Consider the following 24,465-nt stretch of genomic DNA (forward strand, 5'->3'; position numbering starts at 1 on the left):
AACATATAATGTTAGGTAAACCTATCATGAACAAAGTTGCAGAATAATGAAACTAGACTCGTACAAATATGATAAAAAAGTTTGATTCTTTTCTACCAAAGTTACTTTGGGAAAAGACATTAAAGAGTGCAATTTATATTTTTTTAGGGTATCAATTAAAGTAGTCACTAATAACCCTTATAACGGTGAGCTGAGGAAATCTCAACATTTGGCATATGCACATTTAGGGATGTCCAACCGAAGTAATGCCTTATAGGCTGTATGAAGGTAAGTTGGACTTAAAAATAATTAGTTATTATATTTTTTTTGTTATATTTAAAATTCGCATGTATAAGTTTTATAATCTCATTTTAAGATCATGTTTGAGATGAAAATGTAAGACTTGTTGAGAAAATTGAGTTTGGAGGGGAAGGAAACATAAGAAGTGTTGTCTTTAAAGAATAACTTGTTATTGACAACAAATAAATCTTTGTACTTACCATTGTTCAAGAAATGAATATGGTAATTAAATAATGATGTTACTCTTAACATTATTAAAAGACAAGACAACATTGAGATTCCCTCTGAAGCACCACCTAAAATTCAAACTCAATAGCCTCAAGAAGTTTTATTAAGAAGATCCACTAGAGAAAGGAAAAAATGTAATTTGATATGCTTATCTCATATTTCTTTAAGAACATGAATATGATATTAGGTTGACTAAGAAGGTATAATCGACTTTAGTCAAGTCATGTTGTGCTCTAACTATCAAGTGGATTGATGTCATAAATGATGTAATAAAATTGATAGTTGAACATGACATTTGGGATATCGTCAAATTGCCTGAAAGTGTGAAACCCATAAGTTATAGATAAACATCTATAGTCGAAAGAGATTTAATGGGTAGTATTGAGATATATAAAGTTTGTCTTGTCGCTAAAAGTTTTACAAGAAGGAAGACATTAGACCATTTTAGTAATTTTTTGCATAGATGTATGTAAAGATTACGTTTCTAAATGGAAACATTGATGAAACAATTTATACGGTGCAATCAAAAAACGTTGTTTAAGATGATTCAAAGTCTATCGTATGCCAACTAAAAAAATATATATTTATGCTTTTAAACATGTCCCTCGTCTATGGTATTACAAAATTCATCAAGATTATCTCTTATGATGTTGAGGTAAATTTGGTTGATGATTGCATATACTAAAAGTGCAGTGAGAGTAAATTTATTATTTTTTTATTATATGTTGATGACATCCTACTGGCATCATACGATTTATTGTTGCAAAATAGTTATATTGTAATTTATCATATATGCTTAAGTTTATTTTTTATTGTCCTGAAATATTATTTTTTTGAGTAGGAGTCCTAAGGTGATATATGAATAATCTTGGTATACAACACTAGAAAGTAGTAAAACGCATAATGAGCTAATTGAAGAGAACAAAAATTTATATGTTTTCATATCGAAAGTCTAGAAGTTTAGAGATGATTGGGTATTATTCTAAGTTTGATTTTACGGAATGTCTTGATAACAATCACTCTACATAAGGATCCACATTTAACCATATTAGTGGAGTTAATATTTTTGCTATGAGACATCGTACTAGAATTTATGACTCCTAAATTATTGTAACTAGCTTTCCTATTGTTGCCAACACTAAAAAGCCATTGGGTGTTTATTAGGACAATATCTTAATGGTCTTATTAAGGATTCAACCAAGTAAAAGTTTGTTGACATAAATATTTGATTATTAAATGAAGAATTCAGAAAATACATAATTGTATAGAACATATAGAGACTCATTCCATGCTAGCTGACCCACTTACTAAAGGCTTGACACTTAAAGTTTTTCCTGAACACATTACTCAGATAGGTGTAATTCCTGATAATACCTTAGTTTAGTGAGAGTCTTGGTTATGTTCTATATCTTATGGTTTACAAATATTTTGTTGTTTGGATTTTCTGCAAAAATAAAGTTGATGTTTATGATCTTATTGTTGATGGATTGACAAGTGCATTAATTCGTCCCAAGTAATAAAGTTAAAATAGAAGTCCGAGTGTCAAATCCACAAGAACTTTGTTTGTACTTAGGTAGATGAATATTTTATTAATAAAAGAAGTTAAGAAAATTGATTTGAAAAGATTATAAGGAAAACAATAATTTAAGTTGGCAGAAAATTAAATCAAATAAGATAAGAAATTAAACAAGAATTTAAATTAATTAATTAAAGATAGAAAAATTAGAGAACCCAATAATATTGTAGAAGTAAATTCATAAGATGAGAATATTGGAAACTTAGTCTATCAGAGCTATTCTTTGATGTAATATTAGTGATTTTTCTCTATTTATAATTATTCTAATTTACACCTGCATCTACTAATATATTCTAACTTTGATCCTCATATGAAAAAGTCTAATTTATCTATTCTCTCCTAAATCCCTTTGCAGAGCTAAAATAGTAAATTACATCAAGAATTGAGATGCATAGCAGGCTAAACAAAAAACAACCTATCCCTAATTATGACTTTATTTAGATATTTTTTTTCCAGTTCTTTTAGAAAATAATGTTTTCTAACGTTATCCCTAAAACTTGTCATACAAATGGGTGATCAAACCACAAACAATAATATTAAGCACAAGAAAGGATAATGCAAATGTAATATTATTAAATAGATAAGAAGAGAAATTATATCAAGAGTAGTTGACTGTCAAGTTTCCAACAAAGGGAGTTTAACCTCTTGTTGTCATGGATGCTTTACAATTGCAAGAGGGAAATATTTAGTAAAAGGGGAAGAAAATAAGAAAGGGAATGGAAGGAAAGAATGACTCTATGCTTGCTTCTCCTTCTTCTAGTCTTTGTCTTCTATAAGAAATTGTATTCTTTTTGGAATTTTTTAGTGTTTTTTTCCTTCTTCTTTCTTCTTTTATAGGTACAGATTAGCTTAGTGCTAAGCAGACTTTTCACACTAAATCCGCCTTTACTTTCTCTAATTAGTCTATTTTTCTTAATTAATCTTGCTTTCCTTAATTATTCTGTTTTCCTTAATTAGTCCTACTTTTTTTAATAATCCTATTTTTTTGGACTTTATTTTATTCACCAAGCATAATAAATTCATCGCTTTTAATATACTCAAAAAGAAAGAATTAGGAGAAAAAAATTACAAATTCATATTAATTTAACCCAAAAATATACTCATAATTAGCAATTATCACTTATTATAAACTTATGTTCTATATCTTATGGTCTTCAATACACCAAATCAAAAAATAATTTCTCATTTCTCCATCTAGAGAGAATACGACAGTCCCATGAGGAATAAGTTGATTTGATTGAGAAAGATCATTAAACCAATTATTTGTGATTATTTTTCAGATTCCGTTACGTTTGTTTGTTTGATCAATTATTATAGATTTAGATATTTCTAAAAATCTTCTGATTATCTGACATAATGTGCTATGTGATTATTAGTATTTTATAAGGATCCCCTAAAATTTCAACACAAAATGCAGTCTCTGCACTACATGTCATGTCAGGAGATTTTAACCATATTCCATGTTTAAAGGGTCAAAATGATATTTTTCTTTTTTATCATAATTATAGGAGTATTTTTACAATTTTCTTTATGTAAGGACCTCTTTGATATTTTTTTATTTCTAGCTTTAGGGATTTTATTGCATTAGAAAATATCTATTTATATATATTTAAGCTTTCTTATGATGACATATTATTATTAAATGAAAATTAATTTGAGTTTATTTTTTTAATTTCTCAATCTCAATATTTTTATGAATCAATGAGTTGTTGTTCCTTATTTTGTTCCATCACGTATGCTGCATCAAAATCTTAGAGATGATCGAATGCCCCCTTAATTAATTGCTATTACTCTTATCTCGCCGTAATTGCAGTTTCTTAGCTTTGCCACAATTGCAGCTTCGAGGGAGTATGTTATTCGCCTTATGAAGCTTCATGAGACTTTTGGATTGAATTGTAATTCAGGATGCTTGTGTAATATTCACCTTATTTCTGGAATTTAATTACATTCAATCCAAAAGTGAAATTATAAAATGATATTGAAACTTATTCATTGTTCGACCACCTGTACTGCCATGGTCCAAGCCCACAATGTCGAACATGAAGGAAGGAGTGTGTTGGAAAGATACCTTTTTTTACTCTTCCTAAGCCCCAAATTCTAGCAGACGACTTTCTATCGAAGAGAGAAGCCATAGATTTGTTGCCCTAAAACAGATACCTTTGCTTAGCCAAGTTGTCAGCAAAATGATTTTGCTCTCTAAAGTCATAAACTACTGCCACACAATTTACTATATATTTCATGGAAAGCATCTATGCAGTTGAAAGTGTTAAGCAATTTCCTTGGCTTAATGTTTTTGATTATTCTCCCGTCCAAACAACTAGAGTAAAATCACATTCTTACAGTATATATGCTTAAGGTAAAATATCACAATACAAAATGAGGGCATTGAGGAGGACCTGCACTTCATCCTCAAAAGCCTACAATCATTTCTTATGACATCACCAATTAATTCCCCAGAATGTTTGACCAACATTGTTGAAAACACCTTCCTGATTGTAATTCTGTTTTGGTTATGAGATGAGCGAAACTCAAAAAAATATAAATTAAAACTAAACTAATTAAAAATATTTAGTTTTTTAAAAATAAATTAAAACATACTGATTGTAATTAAATTCAGTCACGGATGGGAGAGTTGGTCATAGAATGATTGCACACTGAATGATGTAACAGTATAAAATACTGATGGCTTTCGTAATAATATTATTTTTCCTGATAAAATGATTGAGAGAGATCGAAGAGGGGACAAAGAGATAAGAAATGGGCACGAAAATGTTCTTACTAGAGGAAAAGTAATTGGGATAAAGCTGATGAGGTGAAAGAAAAAGTGAAGGAAAACTCTTTAAAATAGCTTTATTAATTTTTGTAATTTATTTATTACAAACAAGTGTTTTTCTTTGAAGCTTCTTAAAATATTATTTGATCTTATATAATTTCCCCTTTAAGCAAAATTAAGAGAAGCTTAAAAAATTAAATCAAATACTACTTAAGTAAAAAAGTCTATTATGTAAAATTAAAAAAGGGGTAAAGTATTTCATCAATCAGCATAAAAAGAAAACAAAGAGGGCATGCAATCTGAGTGCCTATGTTTGAATTAAACAACTATATATACTAGTATCTTGGGATTCCCTTTATTGTTTAATTTAGTCAATTCATGTTTTTCTTTTTTGTCACTAATAAAAATTATATATATTATACTATTGCATAAACAAGACAGGAGTACAACAATACCTTTTAGGATGAATGCAATAATAGATATATGATGGGAAAAAATAAAATAAAAAATAAAAGGTGTTAGTAAAGTGTTTGTAGAATTTAGGTGTTAAAAATCATAACTCAAATTGAATACAATTGAAGTAACAATGTAACATGATGGCATGATAACAAGCAGGTCTTTTATCATATATTATATTATCCTTGTTAAATTGCAGTGAAGAGTGTGACACCCTCTGACTTGATATATATATTTATATAATAAAATATATGAAAATGTAGAATTATATAAAATAATTTTATTCAATAAATATAAAGGAGTTCACGTCGGTAAAATGTTTACATTTGCGTTAATCACCAAATTAAAAACTTATCAATTAGGGCTATGTAAATATTTTCAGCTCAAAACAAGACCGTTCAAGTTTATAAAAGAACTCAAGTTAAGCAATCGAATCAAATAAAATAAAATAACATAATTGGAACATCATACAATTAAAACATAAATCCATGCTGCAATGTCACATCTTATTAGAGCATTATGTCATAGCATTCTCCTGCACAGGGTTTCTTAAAGCAATACACCTAGCCATTTGCTCTCACGAACACAAGATTCAAGATCATCATAGGATCCAAACACAAACAATACAAAGGGAGCAAGTTATTCATTCCTAAATAGGCAGAGATAAACAAAATCACATATGTATAATATAAGTATAACAAACTCAACTTAACACAATTCGGATCATTTTATAACTCATTGCGTAACATCACTTGTCCCAAGGATTTAACTACAAAATCACATTCCATACCTTCAAATTAATTAGGTGTTCAGAACAACACATCTTAAGTACAACACAACATGTCACTCACACAATTCATTACCTACCATCACATAACATGTTACAATGATCATTACACAAACGTTATGCAACAAATACACTAAGACTCAATCCTATATGCAGTGTGGTACCATGTTAGTGAAAAATCTCATCGAACGCCTAAGAGTACATGAAGACAAATCACACACTGATAAGTTAGATCACTCTCACTAGGTAAAATCATAGGAAGACCAGTCTAGGTCACACTGTTTTGTGAGAATGCTTTAACCATGGGAGATCAGCACAGACTTAAAGGATCACTCAAACTGTATTTACCCCTAAGGCCTAAACTCCAAAGAGTCTATTAGAGCCTCTTCCTCCTAATTCAAGTCCAACCCTAGAAAATATTTTAACACGCAGACTCTATCTATGAACTATACAAAACACACGACTCTTTTTTTTTATAAACTCATTGTGCCTCAAAATGATTAAACTCGTCGAGTTCCCATAATGGATCTCATTGCAGTACTTGTCGCATATTAACTTGTTGCCCTTAAAGTATTTTATAGTTGTGTGATTATACAGTTTATAGCTCACAATTCAATACGTACAAAACATTAATTACCATGTATCTTACAATTCAACACATACTTTATCACTTACAATCTCAATCACAATTTCATAATCCTAATACAACAATTTATCATGCCTCATGAATCATATACACGTCACACAATAGTAATATTTGCATGGCACACACACACACACATTAAATCGAACTATATTATTTTCAATTAAAAAAAGTATCTACAACAATTAAATTAAAATTGTATCAAAAGAAATTAAAACTTTACAACTTCTTTAATTTATTATTTTATTACTCTTATTATTACTATGTATACATAACATGTTGATAATCATTGTGGGAAGATACAAGACAAAGACAATAATTTGAATAAAATAAAAAATTAAAGAAAAAATTATTTAGAGTAAAATTCAAGTTAATTAGAAAAACTCAATTTTTGGGGTTCACACTCAATATAAGAACACACCAATTTTATAACAATTTCGTATTGGGACATCAATTGACCCGTTAAACATATATAATTCGCAGTTATAATTGTAAAGATAGAATCAAAATTACAGAAATACCCCAAAATTCATCCCAATTGATCCTCTAAGGATCCTTACATATGTTCTCACTACTCTTCAACTGTGAATAACTGATTCATTACATCTAAGCGGGCTTACGTGTGTAGTCCAACAACAATAACGACATTTCTAGCAGTTCTCTAAGATTACTCAAGCTTTTTCTCTTGTTGCTCTGCTAAGATTTTCAAGCGTTAGAGAGAAGGAGAAGGGATATGAACCTCAATTTTACTGTCTCCATGTGAGGGGCATTTATCTCTCTACAGACATTATTTCATAAAGCCCAATGATGAGAATGCGCATAAATAAGCTCCAAAAGTGGTATCAAAATTTCAGAACGATCGAACAGTTAACGAGTTTGAGATAATAGTTTTACTGGGACATACGTGGGTGTATACGGGAAAAAGAAAAGATTTTGGAAAAAGAAGAAGGGAGAACAAATTTGGAAGGAAGAGAGAGCTTAGAACATAACATAAGATACATGTAAAAACTGACCTAACATGTCTCTATTTATAGTTAGGGTACTTTGAGTTTATTATTTATTCTATTTTTTTATTTTATAAAAAAAACTTTATTTTACTCTTTCATTAAATAAATAAACAATTAAAATATTCATTCATTTTCTACAATGTTTTTTAACTCTATTTATTTACTAATACTATAAAACCCTTATTTTAATTACTAAAAACTCTTTCCTCTCATTTATTTAATTTCTAAAAATTCTATTAATTTTTAAATAAATTTTTTTTTGTTTATTTAAAAAAAACGAGATGTTAGAACTTGTAAGCTATAACATATCTGCAAAATGCATGAATACTAAAATGCTCTTTGGAGAAAGATTAATTGAGTTAAATACTAATAATAGTCTTTCCATGACCTATATATGCACTATATAGTCATACTTGTTTGTCCGCACGTCTCCCCTCTCTGATCAGACCAAAAGCGTTTTTTTGTAGACCCCATTCATGCATGTTGTAGATAATGGTACGTATCTAATGAATAATAACACAAAAATCCAATGATAGTTGGCTCCAAGCAGAATAGGGGCCAACAAAATAAGACACTTACAATTCTTTCTGCAAATTTGCCTCCCCATAGCCATTTTTATCTTGTCGGCATGATTTAAGTCTTTATTCAGTTCAAATAGTCAAAGGAGAAACGTGTTCAAAACTTCAAATACAAAACATAATTTGAAGTTTCTACTTCCAATCTTTTTTATAAGTTCTAATAAGAGCTAATTTTTAAAGGTCTCATGCAATAACATTTTTACAAAAATATACTTCATTATGAATCATTTCTTTGACTTCAATAATACATTAATGTCCTCTGCCCAAAATAATACATTAATGTCTTATACTCTACATAGTATTTTGGGAAAATTATTTTATCTCTTCCCTATCTGAAGTTAATAAAATTTAAAACAATAAACATGCTATTAATGAAAGAGATTAAAAGAAATAAAGTCAGTAAAAATATTAAAAAGAATAAAAGCACGTCTCATGTTAATTTGGGGTAACTTAATTTGAAAAAAAAATTACACAATTTCATTTTACACGATTTTGATAGATATAAAATTATTATGAATGATAAAATTAAGTTTTTTTTTCCAATTATTACATATAATTTTACATCTAAAACTCAAATTTACTAGTTGAATATTATCCATAAATAAGCTATTTGATGATGTTTAGATATAACAACTACTACTTTTTAAATGAAATTTGTGAAGTATGTATATATATTTCTTTGAATTATAAGTTAAGAAGAAAGATAGATGCTACCAAATGAAAATGGTTATCCACACGACACTAATAAGGTTACTCTTATGAATGTTAACCTATAGTTCAGATTTCAGAGATAAGTTCAAACTTTCTGAGATCATTAATTGCATCGCGCCAGAAAAAGAAAAAAAAACTGTATTATTTGCTTACTGAATAACAATGAAATTACGTACACACACTCATCTTCTAGACTGCTACCTGAAACCGTAAATTAACTTCCCAATCTCAGCTGCTGTATCATAAGCCTACTCGATCAACCCCTCAGCTGCACTATATCGATCAGGAAGAGGAAAGGAGCTTAAAAAAAAGGTAATTCAAGTGTACTAGCTTTTTGATTTGTTTCAAGAACAATAATTTAATCAAAATATTGCATTGAAAGAGGACTTATCATGGTTTTAAAATACAGTTTCCAATTATAATTATAGTTACAATATGAGGTTATAAGGTTGGAGTGGTGTTTACAATAACAAAAATTAGAGGACCCGGGGTTTACAATTACAATATCAAAAAGAAAATAATTAGTTACAATATCAAAGTTTCTGAGGTGTTTACAATTACAGTGCGATAACAACTGCACCAAGCCACCAACCTTAGTGGTTCCGCAATTTCTCATAATATCCATACATAGTATCAACTAAAAACCTTTATTCATTTAAGCCAAAACAAGAACCAAATTCTTGGATTGTAGTATTTGAGCATATACATAAGAGAAACACGGGGACAACAAATTCCAGCTAGGCCTCCCTCAAAGATAAGAGAGGACCCGTCAAATAATGGCAAGTTGGCAATAAATGCAACGCATGGCACACGCATCCACTGTTTCGAAATTAATCCCCACCTAGAGTCAAGAAATTACGCTTATGTTCTCAGTATAAATAGTCAAACTCCACATACAACGACCTCAAGCTCTAAAACTTCTAAGTCATTTATTAATGTTATTCTATCAGAACAAAACAAATTTCCAGATTCTTAGGTATTTTATTGGGAGGTTACAAAAGGGACTTTCACTGTTTGTTGCTAGAAAGCCTGCATTCAGCTACTTGATCGGTGAAGATCGTGCCGCAACTGTGATGATGTTATGGAAGGTTATTTTTCTGTTCTTGCAATCAAGGGTGAGGAAACCAAAAGGTTTATTGTTGGGTTAGATTACTTGAATGATCCTGCATTCTTGGGACTTCTGGATCAAGCTCCCCTTATCGTCCTCAAGAATTACACAAGATTCTAGATGGTCCCAAGGCATAACCAAAGATGAAAAAAAGGATATTAGTCCTCTTTCCATTGTAGAAAACAACTATTAGGAACCATAATCTAATTACATGTTACTTTGTGTATCTCCATCTCCTGATATTCTTGTTCTTTCAATGAAAAAAAATAACACCCTAAAAAAATGACTAAAATATGCTTGAGATCTATGATATAGGTATCTGATTTTTGTTTTGAGTTTTTGTTAATTTTTGTTGTTATTTTAATAATTCTGATATATTAAAAATTTTATTTCAAGTTTTTATCGTCAATTAAGTGAGAATATGATACCAGCTTATTGGTTTTTTCAATATATATTACCTGTTAAAAATGTCAAGCAATTTCCATGGCCAATTGTTTTCATTATTCACCCATTTCGCAGCAAGAGAAGAATCACATTCAATCAAGGTCAAAATCACAACAAAAAAGGACGGCATTAACGAAGACCTGCACTTCAGCCTCACACGCCTGCCAGCATTTATTACGACACCACCAGTTCCCCCAAACCAGAAAAACTTCTAGCAGCACCATCAACACAAAATTTAAACATGTAATGAGCTTAGGGTTCTATACAACATTACAAGTAAAAGATATATCAATAATTAAATCACATTAATTGCTGCAATGAAACTGCAATTTGGGCCACAACAGAACCTCAACACTGTTCTATAGGACCTTTTTGTAAAAATCAAAGATTCAGATTTCAATATTCTAAGTGTAGATGATCGAATGAGATCGGTAGTATAGGATATTGGGTGAGCATGGGAGGCATATAATGGTAACAAATGATACAAAATCTTAAAATGAATAAAAATCTATACAACATTATAAGTAAAAGATATATCAATAATTAAATCACAACTGTTGGAAGAAGAAGAAGATTTTATTTCATTTGTCACACAAAATACAAGAGTATTATCCTCTATTTATACTAGAATAGAGTGACTACTCACATAATTTGCTTATTCAAGAATACTGAATGCTCACATAATTGCTTATTCAAGACTTTGTAATTTATAACTTTCATCTTCCACAATTTAAGGCTCATAAAACTTGTTATTATTATTTTTCTAATTAATATCTAACATCCTCCATTAATTGGAAAAATTTTTTGCACAGCAAATCTTGCTCGCAATCTTCGAAAATCTTCAAATTTGAGAGGCTTGGTGAAAATATTCGCAACTTGATCTTGAGTTTTCACATGAGTCAATTCTACTTCTTTCTTGGTAATGCACTCTCTAATGAAATGATACCTTGTATTTATATGCTTACTTCGTTCATGGAACACCGGATTCTTGGCAAGCTCTTGTGCAGATCTATTATCAACATAGATCTTTGTGCTTTCCTTTTGCAACAATTGAAGTTCCTCCAACAATCTTCTTATCCAAATGGCATGACATGTGCAAGAAGTTGCAGCTACATACTCGGCTTCACAAGTAGAAAGTGTCACAATGCCTTGCTTCTTAGAACTCCATGTAAAAACATAATCACCCATAAAAAAATACAAATCCGGTAGTACTTTTTCTATCATCAACATCTCCGGCAAAATCACTATCACAAAATCCCACAAGCTTATAGTTATTGGAGGGAGAATAAAACAATCCAAAATCAATTGTACCCTTCAAGTAACGAAGAATTCTTTTTGCGGCTTTTAGATGAGGAGAGGTAGGAGCCTCCGTAAAGCAACACACAACTCCCACCGCATATAGAATATCGGGCCTTGTATTGGTTAGGTACCTTAAACTCCCCACAAGACTCTTGAAGACCGTGGAGTCTACCTTCTCTCCTTCATCAAACTTTGATAACTTCAAGCCACCTTCCATAGGTGTGTTCACGGGATTGCAATCAAGCATATTAAATTTCTTCAACACTTCTTTTGTGTAGCTTTCTTGTGAGACAAAGATACCATTCTCTGTTTGCTTCACTTCCATTCCCAAGTAATATGACATGAGTCCCATATCTATCATATCAAATTCACGAGACATGGACTTCTTGAAGTCTTCAAACAAATTTGGGTTATTGCCGGTAAAGATAAGGTCATCCACATAAAGACAAATAAATAAGACATCACCATTATTAAAAGTTTTAACATAAAGAGCATACTCATTTTGACAACGAACAAACCCATTGTCTTGGAAGTACTTGTCAATGCGAGTATTTCATGCCCTCGGTGCTTTCTTTAGACCATACAACGCCTTGTTCAATTTCAAGACTTTTCCTTCTTGACCTTCGATGACAACCCATTGGTTGTTCAACATTGACATCTTCTTCAAGATAGCCATTTAGAAATGTCGATTTTACATCAAGCTGAAAAATTCTCCACTTCATTTGAGCTGCCAAGGAAATAAGAAGACGAATGGTCTCTATGCGGGCAACTGGTGCAAACACTTCATCATAATTAACTCCATATTGTTGCTTGTAGCCTTTAGCTACAAGTCTTGCTTTGTGTCTCTCAACCTCTCCTTTTGCATTCTTCTTGATTTTGAACACCCATTTGACTCCAATTGCTTCATGACCTTTGGGAAGGCTTGATAACTCCCAAGTGTTGTTCTTCTCAATGGCTTTGATTTCTTCTTCCATGGCTTGTCTTCACCTTTTTTCTTTCATTGCTTCATCAAAGTTTAAGGGTTCACTGTCAACAAAAAGACAAAACAAATCATTTATAACTTCAGTTTCATCATATAATTCTTGAATATTTCTCATTCTTCTTGGCCTTTCACTTGAACTCCCTTCGAAAGATGATGAGGCTTCATTGGTTGAAGGAGTTGGGGAAAGTGCTGGAGTTGAATCATTTGGAGTCAAGGCTTCTTCATGTATTTCTTCAAAGTACGGGAAAAAATCATAAGTGTCTTCTTTCTCCTCCCAATTCCATGTGCCTTCTTCATAGAACTCGACATCTCGACTCACAATTGTCTTTCCATTGTTTGGATTGTACAATTTGTAGCCTTTTGAGCTTGCATCATAGCCAATGAACACATGTTTCTCACTCCGATCATCAAGCTTGAATCTTCCTTGGTCGGGTACATGAGCATATGCAATGCTCCTAAATACTCTCAAGTGATCAACTATTGGCTTCACTCCACTCCATGCTTCTTGTGGTGTTTGATCTTTGACATTCTTTGTTGGAGAGCGATTGGACAAATAAACGGCACATGCAACAGTTTCGGTCCAAAATTCCTTTGGCATATTTTTAGCCTTCAACATACATCTAGTCATATTAAGAATAGTTCTATTTTTTCTCTCTGCTACCCTATTTTGTTGTAGAGATCTAGGAACCGTTAGAGGGCGACAAATCCCATATTTTTCACAAAATTCATTAAATTATTTTGATGTGAATTCGCCACCTCTATCGGATCTTAGAGCTTTGATTACATAACCACTCTCCTTTTCCACAAGAGCTTTAAAATTTTTAAAAACTACAAATGCCTCAGATTTTTGCTTTAGAAAATAAACCCAAGTCTTTTTACTATAATCATCAATAAAAAGCAAGAAATATTTATTGTTACCACATGAAGGAGGATTGATTGGGCCACACACATCGGTGTAAACAAGTTGGAGAGGCTCCTTTGCTCTTGAATTAGCTTCTTTTGGAAAACTCCTTCTTGCATGCTTTCCAAGGAGACATGCTTCACACAATTGATTAGGATGGTTGATGTGAGGCATCCCTTTCACCATCTTCTCCTCTCCTAAGGATTTTAGTGCTCCAAAATTCAAGTGTCCAAATCTCATATGCCAACACCATGATTCATCTTTTATGCTAGCCTTCAAACATTTTGCTTCATTGGTTTTAATGTTCAAAGTGAACATTCTATTTCTTGACATAAACACCTTGGCAATCAAATTAGAATTTTGATCTCGAAGCCATAAACAACAATCTTTCATATGAATTTCATACCCATTTTCAACAAGTTGTCCTAAGCTCAAAATATTGCTTTTTAGTTTAGAAACATAGTAAACATCCGTGATTAATTTGTGAGCACCATATTTTAAAGAAATTAAAATGGTACCTTTTCCTTGGATTTGCACCTTGGAAGAATCTCCAAAAGAAACATTTCCTTTCACCTTCTCATCAAGTTCCACAAATTTCTCTTTGCTTCCACACATGTGATTGCTTGCTCCATTGTCAAGATACCATAAGCATTTGTCTTCCTTCTCACCATTATTAAGTGATAGTAGTAGTGTTGGATCTTCAACTTCTTTATCTTTTTTTATCATCAACAAGATTGACCTTCTCTTCAAAATTTGTTCTACACTACCAAGAGTAATGGCCATATTTATGACAATTAAAACATTCAACATTAGATTTATCATACCTCCTTTCATATGCTTTTTCATAATTGTTTCTACCTCTTCCTCTTCCACGACTTCTAGTGGATTGATGGCTCCTCCATTCATTATTGTCAAAATTATCACGATCTCCTCTTCCTCCTCTTCCTTGGCCATGACCACGTCCTCTTCCACGTCCACGTGCTTTTTGACTACTTTCTCCTCCATTTTCTTTCAAAGAAGCTTTGGCTATGAGGACTTGCTCCAATGGCTCATCATGTCTTCTATTTAACCTTTCTCCATAGGCTTGAAGAGAACCCATCAATTGGTCTACGGTCATTGAGTCTAAATCCTTAGACTCTTCAATAGCACAAACCACATAATCAAATTTAGCGATTAAGGAGCGAAGGATCTTTTCCACCACACGAACATCTTCCATATTTTCTCCATAACGCTTCATTTGGTTCACAATAGCCAATACCTTGTTGCCAAAATCTGAGATAGATTCGGATTCCTTCATATGCAATGATTCAAACTCTCTACGTAGAGTTTGTAGACACACCTTTTTTACCTTATCAACACCTTCAAGGGAGGTTTTCAAAATCTCCCATGCTTCTTTGGATGTGGTTGCATTTGACACCAACTCGAACATAGCTTCATCCAAACCTTGATGAATGAAAGTAAGTGCTTGTTGATCCTTCTTCTTCGACTTCAACAAAGTCCCCTTCTCATTTGGTGACAAAATAGCCTCATTTTGAGGTTGGGTATAACCTTTCTCTACAATCTCCCATGCATCTTGAGAACCTAACAAGACTTTCATGCGACAACACCAATTATCATAATTCTCTTTGGTAAGACGAGGGAATTGAAACATACTCAAGCCATTGCTTGCCATTTCTCAACTCACAAAATGTTTCTCTCTCAACTCACAAAGTGTTTCTCTCTCAACATTCTAGAACTCAAGCTCTGATGCCACTTTGTTGGAAGAAGAAGAAGATTTTATTTCATTTGTCACACAAAATACAAGAGTATGATCCCCTATTTATACTAGAATAGAGTGACTACTCACATAATTTGCTTATTCAAGAATACTGAATGCTCACATAATTGTTTATTCAAGACTTTGTAACTTACAACTTTACAACTTTCATCTTCCACAATTTAAGGCTCATAAAACTTATTATTATTATTTTTCTAATTAATATCTAACCACAATTGCAATTTATAACTATGCATGAGGTAGTGGTGTCCAAGAAACCTATTTCATATGTTTTATCACTTCGGGCAATATGTATTTATTCCAAATTCCAAATAAGGAAAATTTGATCTAGTGAACTTATGGGGCCAATGCTTATACCCTTACCAAGCCAATCACGCTAGACTACTGTAATCACTTACTTCCATTTTGTACATGTTTCCCACAGGTTCTATGAGATTCCTAAACTTTCTTCTTTTAGCACCCTCCTTCTCTAGTCTGTCATGAGTGACCATGTTAATTTAGCTCTACCTCTAGAATTTAATTTTGATCACGACCCTAAACATGCACCTCTATTCTTGCCCATGTTCTAATAATCTTTGACAAACATTTCATTTTCTTTTTGAAGAAGTGTTAAACTTTCCTAGCCTACAATTATAGTAGAATTGCACTATTTCTCAACCAAATGTTTGAAATCTTCTTCCCCCATAATTAAAGAATTCAAAGGATTTAGTCCAAAATCATCAATTAAAAAGATAGGAACTTGATCCCACAAACTTCTTTTCCGGTTAAGATTGGTTGATCAATATGTGGCGAATTCTCTTAATTAACAATTTATATTTGGTAGTTGATTAGATGATAGTTGATAGTTGATAGTTTTAGAAAGAAGGTTATGTCATTGATTTTTTGGATGCTCAATTACAACATACCAATTGCCTATTTATAGGCTCAAGTCACCAACCTCTCAATGGTGGTGAATGTTTCTATATTACTTTAGGTCTTTCTAGAGTTTTCATGATAGATTAGTATCATGATAGTTTTAGGTTCTTCTATCTTATACATACACTTATAGTTTTAGATTGAGGTTCTTCTATCTTATACATACACTTATAGTTTTAGATTGTTCTACCATATTCATACACACTATAGTTCTAGGATATTCTACCATTTTCATACATATTATATTTAAGAATATTCTAGAAATTTGTAGCAATTTCAACACTCCTCCTTGATGCAAATTTCTGTGACTCCGAGCATAGCTCATAATTCTTCAAATCTTGGTCTCAGCAATGCCTTCGTGAATATGTCTGCAATTTGATCTTCTATTCTACAGTAGTCGAGTTTGATCTCTTTAGTTGCTTCAGCTTCTCTGATAAAGTGATACTTGATTGCTATGTGTTTTGTTCTGCTGTGATGAACTGGATTCTTCGCCATTGCAATTGCTGATTTGTTGTCGCAGTTGATTTTAGTAGGCTCATCTTGTTTTTCTCCCATGTCTTCAAGTATCCTACGAAGCCATATAGCTTGACTCGTTGCTTCAGCAGCTGCCACGTACTCTGCTTCTGCTGTTGATTGTGCTACTGTAGCTTGCTTCTTCAACGCCCAAGAGAACATTCCTGATCCTAGTGAGAAAGCATAGCCAGAGGTACTCTTCATGTCATCTGCCGAACCTGCCCAATCACTATCGGTGTAGCCAAGTAATTCTGAGTTGGTTTCAGTAGTATACCATATACCGAACTTTTTTGTTCCTTGTAGATACCTCAAAATTCTTTTTCCTGCTCCAAAGTGTATCTGACTTGGGCTTTGCATGAATCTTGATAGAAGACTTGTAGCATACATTATGTCAAGCCACGTAGCTATCAAATATAGGAGGCTTCCAATTAGACTTCGGTATTTGGATGCATAAGCTTCTGGTGCTCCATCATTCTTCTATAGTTTCTCATTTGTTATGAGTGGAGTAGCAACAGGTTTGCAACCATATATCTTGAATTTCTTAAGTAAGCCTTCTATGTATTTCTTTTACGAGATGAATATCCCTTCATTTCTCTGACTTACCTCTATGCCGAGAAAGTAACTCATCAAACCAAGGTCGGTCATCTCAAAGGTCTTCATCATGTCTTGTTTAAACTCCATCATCATCTTAGTATTGTTTCCCGTGTAGATAAGATCATCCACATATAGAGAGAGTAAGAGAGTGTACTGACCTTGAGACTTGATGTAAAGTGTAGGCTCACTCTTGATCCTCCTGAATCCTCGATCCATGAAATACTGATCGATTCTGCTATACCATGCTCGAGGTGCTTGCTTTAAACCGTAGAGTGCTTTTCTTAGTCTTAACACTTTGCTTTCTTTGCCTTCAGACATGAATCCTTATGGCTGCTCCACATAGATCTCTTCTTCAAGTACATCGTTATGGAAGGCGGATTTGACATCTAGTTGATGGATACTCCATCCTTTTTGTGACTCAAGAGCTATTAGAGCTCTTATGGTATCAAGACGAGCTACTGGTGCAAATGTCTCATTGTAGTCAATTCCGGGTTGCTATGAGAAACCCTTAGCTACTAGCCTCGCCTTGTGTTTCTGTATGGTGCCATCAGGGTTAAGCTTTGTCTTATAGACCCACTTAACCCCAATGATATCTTTTCCATGGGGACGATTTACTAACTCCCATGTGTTGTTTTTCTCGATCATCTGTATCTCTTCTTCCATTGCCTTAACCTATACTTCCTACTTTGACGCTTCTTCAAAGCTTCCAGGTTCAAGTATGGTCAAGTTACAAGTTTCATATATGTCCACCAAAGATCTTACTCGTCTTGGAGTAGACTCTGGTGATGATAGTTCTTGATCTTGTTGTTGTGGTGGAGGTGAAGGTGGTTCACCTGGGTCTTCTTCCTTAGCTTCTTCTTGAGGTAGTTGAGCGGGTATAAGAACGTTCTTCTCCACTTTTTCTTCATCCCAATTCCAAGAAGCGTACTCATCAACTTTAACATCTCAACTGATGTCGAGTTTCTTAGTTTGCAAGTTGTAGACACGGTAGCCCTTAGAGATATTGCTATACCCAAGGAAGATACCTCGTATAGTCTTGTCTTCAAGCTTGTGCCTCTTCACGTCTGGAATATGAATGTAGCATATAGATCCAAAGACCCTTAGGTGCTTTGCTGATGACTTCTTCCCGTTCCAAGCTTCAATTGGAGTCTTGTCTTTTACAGGCTTAGTTGGACATCTGTTGAGTATGTAAACAGCAGTGTAGACAGTAGACTGCTTCAGCCCAGAATGTGTTAGGTAGTCCCTTCTCCTTGAGCATCGATCTAGTCATTTCCATAACTGTGCGATTCTTTCTCTCGAACACTCCATTTTTTTAGGAGAATATGCGACTGTTAGTTGTCGCTCAATGCCTTCATCCTCACAAAATCTTTCAAACTCGCGAGAAGTGTATTCTTTGCCGCGATCACTTCTTAGTACTTTTATCCGTTTTCCACTTTTCAGCAAGGGCCATGAACTTTTTGAATACTCCAAAGACTTCTGATTTTTATTTTAGAAAATATACCCATGTCATTCTAGAGAAGTCATCAATGAAGAGTATGAAGTATCAGTTGTTCTCATGTGATGGCGTCCTCATTGGTCCACGGATCTTTTGCTCTCCATGCTTCGCTTGTTGAGAAAGGAAATCGGTGTTGCTTACCAAGGAGACATTCTTCACACACTTCATTGTTCTCCTTTATGCTTGGAAGATCTCTCATCATGTTCTTCTCATGTAACAAATTCAAGGCATGTGTGTTGAAGTGGTCAAATCTTCGATGCCATAGCCATGAATCATCAACTTGTACCTTCATGGCAATGTTTGTTGCATATTTTAAATTTAGAGGGAAGCTTCTATTGCTCTTATTCATCTTTACTTGGGCTATCTCAGACCTTTTATTTTTGTTATCTAAGATTTTGCATACACCTCCTTCAAAGTGAAGTGTGTAGCCTCTTTCCATCATTTGGCCAATGCTTAGAAGATTTTCTTTTAGGCTGGGAACTAGTAAGACATCATGGATGAGTCGTGTACCTTTATCTGTCTCCACCATGACAGTGCCTTTGCCTTTTGATTCAACCACACTTCCTTTTCCCAATCGAACTTTGACTTTGACAGACTCGTCAATGCTTTTGAAAATAGTCTCATTGGCCATGTGATTGCTACATCCACTATCCAAGTACCAGCTTCCTCCCTTTTCTTTTATTGAGTCTTGAGTGACATAGAACATACATTGTTCTTGATCATGCTCCTCTGCGATATTAGCTTGATGCCTATTTTTGTTGCGACAATTTTTCTCTACGTGCCCGAACTTCTTGCAATAGTTGCATTATGGCATATTACGGAACCAACAATTTTTCTCTGTGTTGCCTTGCCTTTTGCATTTGCATGGAGGATTTTTATCTGTTTTGTTCTTAAGGAAATTCCTAGAACCTTCTCTTCTTCTGGAAGTTTCTCCATAATTTTTCTTTCCTCCATTTTCTTTGTTTTGGGACTGAAATTTAAACTTTGACTAGAAGGCATTTTCAAGTGTATCTTCTTTATGCCTATACAATCTTTGCTCATATGCTTCAAGAGAGCCCACAAGTTCTGTCTCTGATAGAGTGGACAGATCTTTGGTTTCCTCAATCGTTGTCACAATTGGGTCAAACTTTTGGGGCATAGTAATTAGAATTTTCTCATCAATTTTCTTGTCAAGAATATCTTTCTCAAAAGCTCTCATTTGATTAACTATTTCTTTAACTTTAGAATAGTAATCTTTAACTGTCTTAAACTCCTTTATCTTCAATAGTTCAAAATCTCTTCTTAGAGATTGAAGTTTAACGGCACGTACCTTAACACTTCCTTGAAACTCCTCCTGCAATGTGTTTCATGCTTCTTTGGCAGTCTTAACTCCCATAATTCTTGGGAAAATTGGATCAGTCACCGCTTGTTGCAAGGTGAACAACGCCTTTGAATTTTTCTGTTTATTTTTCTTCAACTCTTTTTCTTGAGATGCATTAAGAGCTGAAGTATCCGCGGGAACGGTGAAGCCTTCTTCTACTATGTCCCATAAATCTTGATATGAAAATATGTTTCCATTTTAACACGTCAGAAATCATAATTTTCACCATTGAAGATAGGGACAGATATAGTTAACGATTGAGTAGTGTTATCCATAGCTTAGAAAAAATATTATTGGAGTAGGTTAATAGTACAAAGGAATTTTTTGAAGTAGTTGGGAGGATTTTGGAATGGTAGGTAGATAATATAACTATGCCCAATGTATGACCGAACGTAGCTCTGATACCACTGTTGATAGTTGATTAGATGATAGTTGATAGTTGATAGTTTTTTAGAATTATTTTAGAAAGAAGGTTATGTTATTGATTTCTTGGATGATCAATTACAACATATCAATTGCCTATTTATAGGCTCAAGTCACCAACCTTTTAATGATGGTGAATGTTTCTACATTACTTTAGGTCTTTCTAGAGTTTTCATGATAGATTAGTATCATGATAGTTCTAGATTCTTCTATTTTATATATACACTTATAATTTTAGATTGTTCTACCATATTCATACACACTATAGTTATAGGATATTCTACCATTTTCATACATATTATATTTAAGAATATTCTAAAAATTTATAGCAATTTCAACAGAGGTAGATATGTATTTATTGTCTTAAGATTTTGGATTAAATATGTGTCCAATTCATTTGTGTGATTCTTATTTGACCTCCCTTTATGGAGATGTTTCTGGTGTTGTAATTCAAGTCTAGTGAATCTCATTGTAGTTCTGTTTGGCCAGAGTTTGAATAAGATGTGTGAAACTCTAAAAGGTTAGATTATAAATAAGACAAGATATATATTACTTTTTTTTCATAAAAATTGTACTAAAATGATGTAACAATATAGTGTACTGCTCGTATTCGTAATAAAAAAATTTTTACTGGTAAAATGTTTGAGAGAGATTGAAGAGGGAACAAATAGATAAGGTACACGAACATGTTCTTAGAGGAAAAAGTAATTAGGATAAAGCTGAGGCTAGGTGAAAAAGGTGAGGGAAAGCTCTTCAAAATACCTTTTCTAAAAGTTGTTTTTTCTATTTTTCTCTATAAAACATGATATTATTTGTAAAGCTTCTTTAAAATAGTATTTATTGTACACAAGATTCATCTAAAAAGATTTAGTAAAGAGAGTTGTTATGATACCAGAGAAATTTAAAAATTTTGATACAATTGTTTCTTGGGGGTCAATGATTGAATAAGTTTAAACACATTGATGAAGAAAATGAGAAGGGGACAGCAAGGGTAAAGAGAGCTTCAAGATAACAGTATTAAAATCCTTAATTTTGGAAGATAGCATAGAATTTTCGAGAATTTCTAAATTACACTATCAATAACACTCAATTGCTATATACTCTAAATCATTACATATCATTGACTCGCAAATAGTAACCGTTAATTAAAGATCCAATTCCACGTTCCCGCGTATAATTAAGAAGGAAGAATTGAATGAGCCAAAGGTTGCATTAAATGACATGTCGCTTTAATATCGTGAAATGCCTCCTTTCTGGCTTATTAGGCTCCCCATGATGGAGATATATGTACACATTGCGCTTTCTTCCCATCCAAATCCAATCCTAGAATTCGCTTTGTAATATTCCTGCAATACTCTAACTGAACACTAATGCTGAAATTCCATATTAGAAATCAAGTTAATTTTTATTTATTTAAAACTACCTTAATTAGGACCTTAAGTTCTATAATGATACTCTAAATATTGTACAAATTTTAATCCTTTGAACTGATTATGAGATTGATCATTGATCGAGATTGAATCATACTTACAATTCCTCTTTAATTTGGAGTTATGTATGTTGTAACTTAATGTAACATAAGATTCATATATCATAACATTTGCTCCAAGATTGAATATCGTAGAGACTAATGGAAGATTCTCAAATCTTTGATTGCAAATGTATTAATCATTCAAGGGTCTCCCACTCTGGACCCGAAAAATCGCTCATCCAAGTGATGTTGATGAGGAAAACGAAACAGCAATAGTGGTGTGCCACTCGCCAGAAAGAAAGGGTTAATCATAGGTAATTTTGGGGCTACGTGGTAGCTATCATGAAAAGAGGTTCATTTATTTTCCTTTCGTGATGTGCTAACATAAACTATACACATCTGAAAAGGATAGTTTCCAGTACCAACTAATCATGCAGAAAAAATAAAAATAAAAATCAAGCAAATAAGGGCACACAAACAATATGTCAAGGCTTAAAGAAAAGAAATCATAGTTCTAGATTCAATTTATATAAGAATATTGCACGGGTGATCCTCACGGAGACACCGCGTGAGGAGTACACGCCAATTGTCTGTATAGTGAGTCCAGAAGGGTGAAAAAGACCCTCAAAATTGTTGCATTTAGTGTGCATGTTTCTGTACCTATAAGTAAAAGGCTCCACAGTACCATATCTCCCAAGAAATTTCATGCATTGCTTCTCTTCATCTTATCCACTTAGTCATCATTATAAATATCTACACTCTACAATCATGAAACTAAAACCTCATTTATAAAAAAAAAAAAAAAAAAAAAAAGCTTTCCAGTTTCAACCATATAGCTTCATAAAGAGTACTTTAATTAATTAAGATAACATTACATTACAAAGTTCATGATGCTCTGGTCTTTCTTTGGAAAGGTACATGACGGTCTTGCGGTAGTGTTTGCACCGATTAAGAGATCGCTGACACCGATCAGCAATGACGATTCAGCGAGAGAGGTGCCGGGTGACGTTTTGGAAGGGCACTTTGTGGTTCTTGCTAACAAGGGTGAAGAAAGAAAAAGGCTTATTGAGGAGTTGCACTATTTGGATGACCCTGCATTTTTGGGACTGCTGGAGCGGGCAAGAGAAGAGTATGGTTTCAGACAGAAGGGGGTTTTGGTCATTCCCTGCTACCCTCAAGAACTAGAGAAGATTCTAGAACAACAACCAAGGGATCATGAAAGTACTGTTGGAGGAGATGGAGGCAAATTAACGGATTCAGTTCAAGATATTAGTGAATGTAGCGCCATTTCATGCAGTAGTTGACATGAAATTGGAAACGAACTTTGTTGAATTTAATAGCAAATTAACTGTTAGATATTTAGATTCAAATCGGCCATATCTTGTTTGAGACTTCTGGGGCTGGCTACTAATAATTTAATAGAGTAAAATTGTTAATGGCTTCATGAACATAACTTCACTGCACCAATCACATGAGAGTCAAACTTCAAGTTAACTTAATTAGCTTGGTCTAACAAGTACAACAATTGTTTTCTTAATTATTATCACATCATGTGTATGTTATAATTCTTAATCCCCACTTCTCTCTTTAATTTCTTCTATCTGAATTGTAAGTAGGAATAACATTATATATACTTAAAAAAAATTCATCAGAAAAGCTTATATTGATAAATATCCAAAAATAAACATATGTAGGGTTCATAACTTCATAAGTTCAAACATATAGCAAAGGTCTAATCAGTGAATTAAGCGAATGAAACCGCATGTTTGAGTTTTATTCAGCACAAAAAATAATTATAAAAAGGGTAAGTAATTAAGTAAATTGAAGATGTATAAAAAGGCTCTCTCAATTTTAGCTTCAAGAGATCACATGGGAAACTGCAGCAGCAACAGCAACAGCGGTGGCAGAAGATGTAAGGTAGGACGTCTACTTTTCTATTCAAGCTATTAAGTGTGAATAAATAAAAACAGTTTATGTAACTGGTTCAGCTTTCTTGAGACCACACTAGAGTAAGCTACGGAATAATCGGACTTTCCACAAAGGAATGCTCTTTGCACTCCCTTACAAGCCTCAAGGTCTGCAGAAGTTCAGAGAAGAGAAAGAAGCATAGAAAGAACATGTGTACATGAGACAGAGAGAGAGAGA

At 33.1% G+C, this 24,465-nt stretch overlaps 3 protein-coding genes across 3 annotated transcripts; 1 reads left to right on the forward strand and 2 right to left on the reverse strand.

Moving 5' to 3' along the window:
• Window positions 1-11,770: 11,770 nt before the first annotated feature.
• On the reverse strand, window positions 11,771-12,268 carry LOC114370310 (uncharacterized mitochondrial protein AtMg00810-like). The gene has a single exon (XM_028327618.1). It carries the CDS (start codon window positions 12,266-12,268, stop codon window positions 11,771-11,773), a length of 498 nt encoding a protein of 165 aa, XP_028183419.1.
• A 2,267-nt stretch (window positions 12,269-14,535) lies between these two features.
• On the reverse strand, window positions 14,536-15,444 carry LOC114370316. The gene has a single exon (XM_028327627.1). The coding sequence runs from the start codon at window positions 15,442-15,444 to the stop codon at window positions 14,536-14,538; it is 909 nt and encodes a 302-aa protein (XP_028183428.1).
• A 7,689-nt stretch (window positions 15,445-23,133) lies between these two features.
• Window positions 23,134-23,845, forward strand: LOC114370059 (auxin-responsive protein SAUR72-like). Its single transcript, XM_028327350.1, has one exon. It carries the CDS (start codon window positions 23,208-23,210, stop codon window positions 23,622-23,624), a length of 417 nt encoding a protein of 138 aa, XP_028183151.1. The 5' UTR covers window positions 23,134-23,207; the 3' UTR covers window positions 23,625-23,845.
• Window positions 23,846-24,465: the final 620 nt, after the last annotated feature.

This window comes from Glycine soja, chromosome 10 (assembly GCF_004193775.1).
Source record: "Glycine soja cultivar W05 chromosome 10, ASM419377v2, whole genome shotgun sequence".
Lineage (NCBI taxonomy): Eukaryota > Viridiplantae > Streptophyta > Magnoliopsida > Fabales > Fabaceae > Glycine > Glycine soja.